This window comes from Suncus etruscus, chromosome 9 (assembly GCF_024139225.1).
Source record: "Suncus etruscus isolate mSunEtr1 chromosome 9, mSunEtr1.pri.cur, whole genome shotgun sequence".
NCBI classification, from domain to species: domain Eukaryota; kingdom Metazoa; phylum Chordata; class Mammalia; order Eulipotyphla; family Soricidae; genus Suncus; species Suncus etruscus.
The window spans coordinates 110,981,440-110,992,576 of NC_064856.1; the positions used below are offsets into that span (position 1 = coordinate 110,981,440).

General features: G+C 53.1%; 2 protein-coding genes across 2 annotated transcripts in view; one reads left to right on the top strand and one right to left on the bottom strand.

Annotated features, from left to right (window-relative positions):
- Positions 1-5,725: 5,725 nt before the first annotated feature.
- Positions 5,726-10,458, bottom strand: CABP2 (calcium binding protein 2). Its single transcript, XM_049781278.1, has 6 exons — positions 10,297-10,458; positions 9,088-9,118; positions 8,081-8,215; positions 7,017-7,126; positions 6,774-6,921; positions 5,726-5,751 (listed from the first exon to the last, which is right to left on the bottom strand). Exons 1-6 carry the CDS (start codon positions 10,456-10,458, stop codon positions 5,726-5,728), a joined length of 612 nt encoding a protein of 203 aa, XP_049637235.1.
- A 472-nt stretch (positions 10,459-10,930) lies between these two features.
- NDUFV1 (NADH:ubiquinone oxidoreductase core subunit V1) overlaps positions 10,931-11,137 on the top strand; it is a 3,513-nt gene continuing 3,306 nt past the window's right edge. The window contains exon 1 of the mRNA XM_049780890.1: positions 10,931-10,935. Within this exon, the coding sequence (XP_049636847.1) occupies positions 10,931-10,935 (5 nt within the window). The remainder of the gene's footprint in view (positions 10,936-11,137) is intronic.

Sequence of the window (11,137 nt, forward strand, 5' to 3'; positions counted from 1 at the left end):
GGTCCCCCCAGACTGCCAGGTATGATCGAACACACACACACACACACACACACACACACACACACACAACTCCTGAGCACTGCCAGGTATGGTCGAACACACACACACACACACACACACACACACACACACACACACGAGTTTGATCCCCAGCATCCTGTATGGTCCCAGAGCACACCAGCAATAATTTCTGAGTTCAGAGCCAGGAGTAATCCCTGAGCACCACCAGGTGTGCCTGCAGTAGCAGTTGGTCCCCCACCCCCAAAAGCATGTTGCTCATCTTTCTGTGCCTCAGTTTCCCCAGATATAAAGACTAAGAACCACAACCTCATAGAGTTGTCATTCGTTCTCCTGATTGCTGTTCCACTCCAGCACCTCAAAGTCTTTGCGTGTCCATATCCCTTCCCTACAGTCTCATAACTAGAGCTTAGCCTATGGAGCCTCTATTAATAATGTATTACATGAACATGGGGGGACATGTGATATATCTCTAGGAAGGAATTCAAAGTGATTTTCATTGCTCAGCTGTCCTATGTGTGGATCAAAATCCCCCACCCCTTCAATTGCACATAATGACTTACAGGGAATAGTAATAAAGAGGGAGAGTGATTTTTATAGCGCTGAAACCTGCCCAAAACTACCTCCAGGCAGGGAATTTAGGTCAAGGTCCACATCAATGGTACTATATTGACATTCCACACCCTTGCTAGGTTGGGATAAGAAAGGCACTTATAAAAAAAAAAAAAAAAAAGGAAGGCACTTATCCAAGAGAGAGTGTGGAGTGAAGGGCAGGCGTTTGCCTTGCAAGTGCCACCCAGGTTCATTCCCAGGACCCATAGAGTCCCTAGAACCCTCCTACCAAGGAGTAAGCCCTGAGCATTGTCAGGTGTGGTCCTAACACAAAGGAACAAGCTGGTACTAATTATGACAATAACCTCAGACCAATCCCCATTCAGGGATCAGACATTGTTGAACAAGGGCAGGAGTGATAGTAGAGGTCTTGCTTGCAGCTGGCCCTGGCCTGTTCTCTGAGCACTGTAAAGAGTGATCCCTGGGCCGGGCGGTGGCGCTGGAGGTAAGGTGCCTGCCTTGCCTGCGCTAGCCTAGGACGGACCGCGGTTCGATCCCCCGGCGTCCCATATGGTCCCCCAAGAAGCCAGGAGCAACTTCTGAGCGCATAGCCAGGAGTAACCCCTGAGCGGCACAGGGTGTGGCCCAAAAACCAAAAAAAAAAAAAAAAAAAAAGAGTGATCCCTGAGGGGCCGAAGAGATAACACTGCAGTAGGGCATTTGCCTTACACGAAGCCCACCCAACCCTGGACTGATGATAGTGTGAATCCCTGCATCCCATATGGTCCCTCAAGCCTGCCAGGAGCAATTTTTGAGTGCAGAACCAGGAGGAACCCCTGAGCACAGCCAGGTGTGGCCAAAAAACAAAAACAACAAAAAAAGAATGATTCCTGAGAAAACAGCCTGGAATAATTCCCACCCCCCTGGAATAATTCCCACCCCCCCCCAACAAATAATACATGAGCAGGGACTGGAGAGACGACGCAAAGAACTGAGCTCATGTTTTGCATGTGGAAGCCCCAGACTCCACTCCCTGCACTCTATAGTTCCCCAAACTCTGCCAAAGAATAACTCTGAGCTGGGTGGGTGTGACCTCAAAAAAAAAAAAAAAACTATAGTTCATGGCTGTACTGTGACAACACCCTTATTGACATTTTGAAATTTGTATTGGTTTATCTTTTGGTTTGGGAGACACACCCAACAATACTCAGGGGTTACTCCTTGCTCTGCATTCAGGAATCACTCCTGCTGGACTTAGGGAACCGTATGGGATTCCAGGGATTGATCCTATATTTGCCACCTGTAAAACAAGCACCCAATCTGACCGCTATTTCTTCAACCCCCAGATAATGACTTTTGTTTGTTTGTTTGTTTGCTTGCTTGCTTTGCTTGGGTCCCACCCAGCAATGCTCAGGGCTTCCTCCTGGCTCAGCACGCAGGAGTCATTCCTGATGGTGCACCCGGGATCTGGGGATGAATCCAGGTTGACCTGTGCAAGGCAAGCGCCTTACCCATTCTACTATCTCTCTACCCCACACCCCCAGGTGAACTTTTATGTACGTAAAACTCCAGGAAAAAAAAAAAAAAACATTTGCAAAAGATTCCTCCCAAAAGCCAACCAGAGCTTTCTCCTCTCACTCATGTTTTCACTCAGCATCTCATTGGTTATCTCTTTTTTTATCCTGGAGAAGCTCTTGTGCTCACCAGAACAAGAACTTCGCCTTTCTCTTCCCTCAGGGCCTCCTAAGGAAGTTTCCCTCAATAGAAATGCTCTTGCAGGGTCCGGAGAGATAGCACAGCGGTGTTTGCCTTGCAAGCAGCTGATCTAGGACCTAAGTGGTTGGTTCGAATCCGGTGTCCCATATGGCCATTCCCCCCCCCCTCCCCGTGCCTGCCAGGAGCTATTTCTGAGCAGACAGCCAGGAGTAACCCCCCCAGGCCTACTAGGAGTGATTTCTGAGCGTAGACCCAGGAGGAACCCCTGAGCCCTGCTGGGTGTGACGAAAAACCAACCAACAAACAAACAAAAAGAAATGGTCTTGCTTCACTATTTTTTTTTCCTCCTGAAACTTTTTTCCTGTGAGGGACTCAGATTGTGCCAAGGTAGAGCTGATTCCCCTTTTCTCTGAATAGCTCGACCTGATCCTTTAGCTTCCTATGCCCTATGTTGGACAGAAAAAGTGGGTTTCAGGTCTCTCTCTCTCTCTCTCTCTCTCTCTCTCTCTCTCTCTCTCTCTCTCTCTCTCTCTCTCTCTCTCTCTCTCTCTCTCTCTCTCTCTCTCTCTCTCTTTCTCTCCTCTCTCTCCTCTTTTGAGATCAGACATACTTCCTGCTATCTAATCTCTGTCCCCACTTGAAGTGACATTGTTTTTTATTTTTTGGTTTTGGGGCCATACCTGATGGTGCTCAGGGGTTACTCCTGGCTCTGCACTGAGAAATCGATCCTGGCAGGCTCGAGGGACCATGTGGGATGCTGGGGATTGTCACCCCCTCCCAGGGTAGAATGGTACTTTTACTGGTCAGACCTGCCCACATCTGGGAGGGGTCTATGGAAGGGAACAAAAGAGTTGCCTCAGGAGTGTAAAGGGGATTCAGCCAGAAGCTGCCGGAGAGCTGGCTGGATGGAGGATTAGGAAACAGGTTGAGAGGCGGGGCGGCTGAAATAGGCTGCTTAAAAGGTGAGCCTAAGTGGCTAGGGCATATTATTAATAAAGCTTCATGTCTCCTGAAACCTGACTGCCTGTGGATCATTTCCTCACCGCTCCCCTGAACACTCAGACCCTCTGGCTAGAGGGAGTTGCAGGTGCCTGGCCCTGGGCTGGTAAATAAAGGCCTCACCATCTATCCATCACCATCCACAACCATCTGGGACTCTGTAATTGATATGTATTTCTACAGGGGATTGAACCCCCTGGGTTGGCAGAGTACAAGGCAAATGCTCTACTGCTATTCTTTTTTTTTTTTTTTTTTTTTTTTTTTTTTGGCTTTTGGGTCACACACGGCACTGCTCAGAGGTTATTCCTGGCTCCATGCTCAGAAATTGCTCCTGGCAGGCACGGGGGACCATATGGGACACCGGGATTCGAACTGATGACCTCCTGCATGAAAGGCAAATGCCTTACCTCCATGCTATCTCTCCGGCCCCTGCTCTACTGCTATTCTATCACTCCAGCCCCATTAAGGACATTATAGGAAAAAATTTGACAGGCTATGTCAAACTAACTGGAAAGGAGAAATGGCCCCAAGAGGCCTACATGACCTCCAGTACTCAGCCTGCATCTCACCTTAGCAGCCAGTGGCTTGGACCAGTGGGGAGACTGTCAGGCCTGGCTGAAAGCCAGCACTGAGATGACCTGAGGTGTGCAGGAAAGAGCAGCAGAACCTTGGGGATAATGGAGTGGGTTGGGGCTCAGAGTGGAGAGGAAACACAAGGAGCAGAAAGGTGGAGCTGGAGCCATAGCACAGAGGATAGCACAAAGCACTTGCACACTTGGAAGATCCAAGTTCAATCTTCCACATCCCTTAGGGTCCTCAGGTGCACTGCCAGGAGTGATTCCTGAGTACAGAGCCAGGAGTAACCCTGAGAACTTCTGGGTGTGGCCCCATGTTGGGTTACACCTTATTTTACCTGTTTATCCCTGGTTTCTTTATCTTTGTTTGTTTACAACTTGGTTTCACCCAAAATATTGTTTTACTGCCCCACCCAGGGGTGATCTCTGGACTCAATAAAAATCAGCAGTTCTGGTAGTCATCGAGGTCCTTACTAGGTAGAAGACTGCCAGACTACACATTTCATCTTCAGCCTGGTTTGGATTATTTCATGCACACCCTGATTCAGTCTCATTCACTTGGAGCTGGAAATATAGCACTTGGGGTGGTTTTACAGCCCCAAACCCAAAAATAAATTAATTAAATTTAAAAACAAAAGAGCACGGGGCCGGAGAGATAGCATGGAGGTAAGGCATTTGCTTTTCATGCAAAAGGTCAGTGGTTTGAATCCCGGCATCCCATATGGTTCCCCGAGCATGCCAGGAGTGATTTCTTTTTTGTTTGTTTGTTTTTGGGCCACACCCAGCAATGCTCAGGGGTTACTCCTGACTGACTGCTCAGAAATAGCTCCTGGCAGGCTTGGGGGACCATATGGGACACCGGGATTCGAACAACCACCTTTGGTCCTGGATTGGCTGCTTGCAAGGCAAACGCCGCTGTGCTATCTCTCCGGGCCCTCTTTTTTTTTTTGGTTTTTCGGGCCACACCAGTTTGATGCTCAGGGGTTACTCCTGGCTAAGCGCTCAGAAATTGCCCTTGACTTGGGAGGACCATATGGGACGCCGGGGGGGGGGGGGATCGAACCCCCATCCTTCCTTGGCTAGTGCTTACGAGGCAGACACCTTACCTCTAGCGCCACCTCACTGGCTCCGCCAGGAGTGATTTCTGAGCATAGAGCCAGTAGTAACCCCTGAGCGCTGCCGGGTGTGACCCAAAAACCAAAAAATAAAAGAGCACAAAGGTGACCCCTCATGTTTGGGATAGTCAGAGCTGGTCACCAAGTTGCTCCACTCAGCCGCCTATCAGGTCCTTTCTGGAAGGTTCTGCACTGCGCTCAGAACAGGCAGGACCTGTTCCTAAGGTGACCCTTGTGCTGGGAAGGCACCTAGGAGATTCTCCAACACAGCAGCCGCCTCAGCCAAGCGGCTTTCTTGGGGGACTTCATTTCAGGAGTTCTGGAGATATCCAAGAGGTAAAATCTATCTTTTGGGAGCTGGAGTTATAGCACAGCAGTAGGGCATTTGCCTTGCAAGCGGCTGGTCCAGGATGAACCTGGGTTCAATTCCTGGCATCCTATATGTTTCCCCAAGCCTGCCAGGAGCGATTTCTGAGTGCAGAGCTAGAAGTAACCCCTGAGTACTGACAAGTATGGCCCCAAAACAAACAAACAAACAAAAATTCCATCTTTCCAGTCTGAGGACACTTTATTTGCAGGAAGTCAGGGCAGGGTCAGGGGCCCTGGTGGAGGAGAGGGGCCGGGCAGGGTGAGGGCGGTAGCTGGGGGTGGGAGGAGAGAAGGGCCCCAGACACAGAGGTGACTGATGGCTTCTAGAAGCTTCCAGCAGCTGCAGTCCCCACATCCTCGGTGTTCATTCTTTGCGTCAGCTCAGCGAGACATCATTCGTACAAACTCTGCCCGGCAAAGCCACAGTTTCAGGGGGAGGTTGGTGAGGGCGACTCCGAAAAAGAGCATCAGGGCCAAACACACTGCCCTTTTTTGGGGGTGGGGGTGGGGGGGGAGATTGGGTCACACCCGGCAGTGCTCAAGGATTACTCCTGGCTCTACGCTCAGAAATCGCTCCTAGCAGGCACAGGGGACCATATGGGATGCCGGGATTCAAACCACCGTCCTTCTGCATGCAAGGCAAATAGCCTACCTCCATGCTATCTCTCCGGCCCCCACACTTGGCCTTTACTTTGTCTACAAGGAAACTCCTTGGTGAAGCTTGGTAGAGCTCAAACTTCTATCAACCAGCTTTCCTGGGCTCCCTGTCACCCTGAACCCCACTTCCCTCTGCAAGGTGGGACGCTGAGACAAGACAAGCTTGCCTGGACAAGCACTCAGACTTTCCTAACGGCCAAGTAGCTTCCTTTCCTTTTTCCTTTTCTCTTTCTTTCCTCATAGATCCCTATGACAATGATGGGGGACAGGCATAGGTGTCTGTGTCTTTCAGCAGCCCGTCAAAAACTCCGGGACACAAGAGGCAGGGCCAGGCCTGGCCTGAGTTTGATCAGCCCCCCTGAACCATGTGGGAAGCATCCCCCAAAAGCAAATGTCCTTTGGATTAAACAAAACAAAACAAAACAAAAACCTGGGGTTGGAGCGGTGGTACAAGTGGTAGGGCGTTTGCCTTGCACATGGCTGATCTAAGATGGTTTGATCCCCTGGTGTCCCATATGGTCCCCCAAGTCAGGAGCGATTTCTGAGCTCATAGCCAGGAGTAACCCCTCAGTGTCACCGAGTGTGGCCCCCAAAAACAAACAAACCAAAACTCACCCCATTCTGGGGGATAGTACAAGAAGCTGGAGCATGAGCTTCGCACTGACTTTGTGCTTCTATCCTTGGTCCCCCAAAAACCGAACCCTGCCAGACAGGTTCCCAGAACCCCCACCGAACCTGTGTAGTGTCCATATGGAGGGGCGTGTCTCAGTACCTTCAAAGTCCACCAGGCCGTCCCCGTTGAGGTCCATGTCCCGGAGAATTTCGTCCGTCTCCCGCTGGGTGAGCCTCTCGCCTAGCAGGCCCTTGAGCGCCACCCGGAGCTCCCCAAAACTGATGCGGCCGTCTCCATTGATGTCGAACTGTGGTGGTATTGGGGGTGCTGGTGACTCACGTGCCCCCACCCCTCTAACCCACTGTCCTCCCCCCACTTTCCTTACATCCCTCAGGCTGGTACCTCCCGGAAGGCATCTCGCAGTTCCCGGACCCCGATCATGTCGGCGGTCTCAGCCAGCAGCTTGGGGCCCATCAGTTCCACAAAGTCTTCGAAGTCCACCTTCCCGCCACCTGGGGGACACAGCCATGAGACACCCAGCTCCCTCTTCCCGCACGCTGTCCTCTCCTCTGCCCTTTGGGTCCCCCAGATTGGACGGGTCATATGTGCTGGGGACATCACACTCAAACAGGCACAGACTTGGTCCCCAAAAGAAAAAAAAAACATTGGGGGGATATGGGGAGGATCATGAAGGGTGTGGCACAGGGGCTGACTCCTAGCTCTGTGTTCAGGACTCACACCAGGGCTGACCCCTGGTGGTAATTAGGGACTCCAGGGCAGAGCTGGGGATGAGCCTAGAGTCAGCTGTGTGCAAACCAGGCACCTCACCCCTGAACTATCTCTCCAAACCTTAAAAAAATTTTTTTTAACTTTTTGTTTTGTTTTGTTTTTGGGTCCCTCCCAGTGGCAATCCGGGGTTACTTCTGGATCTGGGTTCAAGAATTATTCCTGGCAAGCTTGTGTACCCTATGGGATTCTGGGGATTGAACATTCAAAGCAAACGTCCTCCCTGTTGTGCTATCACTCTGGCCCCCTCAATGCTTCTTCTTCCTTTTTTGTTTTTGGGTCACAACTGGTGGTGCTCAGGGTTATTCCTGGCTCTGCACTCAGAAATCACCCCTGGCAGGCTCGGAGGACCAAATGGGATGCCAGGAATCGAACTGGGTCTATCCTGGGTCTGTACGTACAAGGCAAATGTCCTACTGATGTGCTATAGCTCCCGCCCCTCCCTCAATCCTTCTTGAGGCCTTCCTTGATTTTCACAAAGAGTCTGCTGGGGTTCTGGTGTGGCCCCAGTGAGCTGGCTGTGAGAGCTTCCTCTTTCAGAGACTTAGTTTCCTCAGCGGTGGTTTTTTGGGTCACAGGGTGTCTTCCTGGCTCGACTCAGGCTGTGCTCTGATGCAGGGGACTCAAACCACAGGTAGGGGTGCAGATTCAGCGCATGCAGAGGGAGGGGCAGGACCTACTGATCTGCTGGGAAATCTCGATGAGCTCCATCTCGGTGGGCATGTACCCCAACATTCGCATGCAAGCGCCCAGATCCCCACAGCCAATGAAGCCGTCCTGGTTCCGGTCAAACTCCTGGAAGGCTGTCTGCAGCTCTGCCAGGCAAAGGGAAAAAGGAAGCAGCTTGCTTTTCTCTGAGTTCAATATCAGTCCCTTCCTCTCAACACCCCATTTTTTTTGGCTGCCTCAGGACCTTTGCATGTGCCTTTTCTGGAACGTGTAACTTCCAACAATTGTTTGAGGAGAGCTATGGGTCAGCCTCTGCTCTGAATACTGGCTATATGGGAGCGAATAGAAGAGAGAGAGAGAAAGAGAGAGGGGGAGGGAGAGAGAGAGCGCCTAAAGGTCAAGAATCTAGTAAGCCTAGTCGGGGGGTTTCACCCTGGCATCCTGGGGTCATGTCCTGGCCACTGTCCTTCCTGCTCTCTTCCTGCTCAACAATGTCCCCTCTAAGTTTGTCCTGGGACCCCGATCTTCTCACTTCCTTCAGGGCAAATCGTGTGACTCCTGCCTTCTGGTGCTCCCAAGAGCCACTGAACAATGCTGGAAGGGTCACAGGCCTGGACAGGGACAGGCAACTGACCACTGGCCAACCCCTCACCATCCTGATGGATATGTGTTGGGTTTTGGGATCACAGCCAGGAACATTCCTGGGGTTGCTTAGTAGGCCATCTGGGTTGCTGAGATGGAACTGAGGTGCTTACTCATTGGACCATCTTCTGGCTCTCCTGCTGGGGCTTGTCTGAGGTTGTTACCCAGGTCCCAGCTGCATTTTTGCTTCTTCTTTCTCCTCTTGAGGTCATGCCCACCCTGTGCCCACCATATGCCCACCTTATGCCCACCTATGCCTGCCACTGTCTTCCGCCTTTCCACTCTGCATTCAACTCATGCGCATCCATGCCCACCCCATGCTCACCAGTGCCCGCCCTTTCAGAAAGTTCAGACCAATCAGCCCATGTCCTTTTACCTTCAATCTCCTCTGGGCGCAGCTCCCGATTCTGAGGGGCACAGAGAGATGAGGGTCCCTAGACTATCCAGGCACACTCAGCCCTGAGGGCCCCCTTGTCTGTGGGACTCTGTTCACCCCGGTTCCCTTTGCACTGTGAGGGTGTGGCTGAGCCACACAGGCCTCGGTGTCCCCATGTGTCACATCAGTCCCTCTCCCTCAGCTTCCTACACCCACACCTTGGTCGGGTCTCTGGATCATGCTCGGCTGCAGAGAGCAAGCAACCCCTCCAGGTTGGGAGGCACCGAGCAGACCCCAAGGCTGGGCCATGAGCCCCCAGCTCTGGGGACCCTGGCTTAACAGGTGCCCAGCCTCACCCCCCTCCAGCCCTGGAGCCCCTTCTATCTCAGGCAAGGGGTCCAGGACCCTGGGAAGGAGCACATAGGAGGGCCTCTCATCCTTCAAGGCCTGTGTGCCCCTCAAGATCCAGGGGCAAACCCAGGGCACTGACAAGGGTACTAGGAATGTCGGGGGGCTTGAGAGCACATGAGTGAGGCTCTGAGTCTGGGGGTGACAGTGCCAGATCAGGAAGAGCAGCTGCAGCATCAGGGGGGTGGGTGGGTCAGGGACCATGTCTGCCTAAGACCAGACTAGGTAAGGTTGGAGTCTGGGGCCTGGGGGCTCCTGGGGGCATCCATTTTTGGGTCTTATTCCAGTCACCTCCACAAGTCTCTGTGGGGTCTTAAGGCCTGGGGGCCCCCTCAACTTCCTCCCTTCAGTCCCTGGATAGTTCCCCAAGGGCCCTGACCCCCAGAAAGAGATGGGGGCTCAGATGAACTTCAGCAGATATCAGGAACCCTCTGGCCCCCCACTGCTCCCAGTGAGAAGCTGGAATTTCCCAGCCTCTTGTAAGGAAGGTCAGCAGCCCTGGGTCTCTGGAGTTGATCTCTGAGCACCACTACAGTGAGGGCATCACCCCTTTTTCCCCTGCCCACCCCATCACACCAATCCAGAGGGTTTTCCTGGACCTTCCTCTGTGCCAGGGCCCAGCTCTGCCCAGGTCTGCCTGCTCACTCCAATACCCCGGGCCGGAGGAGGCTCAAAGAACAAGGGGATGGGCCACCCTCACTCAGGAGGACACCCATGGGCCCCCATCCTGGCTGCTCCCCCTGGGCTCACTCTGACTCAGGGGCTCTACACTCCGTGCTGCCTGCACCCCAGGCCCCTTACCTGCCCATAGGCCTCTTGAACCTGAGCCTCCAACTCCCGGAGAAGGGCCTTCCTGCTGGCCGCCGGGCTGATGGGGGACTGGCTGGGCCCTGGGGACTCCTCTGAGGCACTGGGGTCCCCCGGAGCCTGACTGTCCTCTGCAGGGCCCGGAGGGAGGGCCATGGGGTTCAGGGTTCCACGTGCTGCTGTCCAAGGTCTTCACCAGTTCCCCCACTCCCTGTGGGAAGGTGGTTAACTGGGAGAGGCTAGACTAGATCCCACAGGGTCTCTAGCTGCCAAGTTCTAGATCTTTCTTAGCTCCCCATGTCCTCATACAACATTCCCCTGTCTCTGAGCCTATCCTGCACTCCAGGGTTCGGGGCTTTGTGTGCTCACAGTCTTGTCCTCAGCTTCTCTCTCTCTCTCTCTCTCTCTCTCTCTCTCTCTCTCTCTCCCCCCCCCCCCATCCTGGGGAGTCCCCTTGTGCCCCTATCCAGCTGTATGTGATTCTCCCTTCCCTCCCCATCTGTCCATCTGTGCTTTCAGCTCTTCTTCTTCTCCCAGTTCTGAATGTTGGGTTCCCCCAGCCCAGAAAAGGTTTGAGGGGGCCCGCCCACCCCCACTTACCTCCCTGCAGCGGCTCCTTGCCCCCAGAATGAGGTCAGCTGGCCCGGTCCGGCCCTGCTCCAGCCGCTCATGACTTATTCACCTGTGCCCCTGCCCCCCCAGACTCTGTCCAGGGGAACCAGATCCCCCGCAGTCACCTGAGCTGGGGCCCCACCGCTCCCTCCAGGCTGGAGCCTGCAAACAGCAGGAGCTTCTGGGACCAACCTCAGCTAGATGTGGGGTCACAGCCAGATCC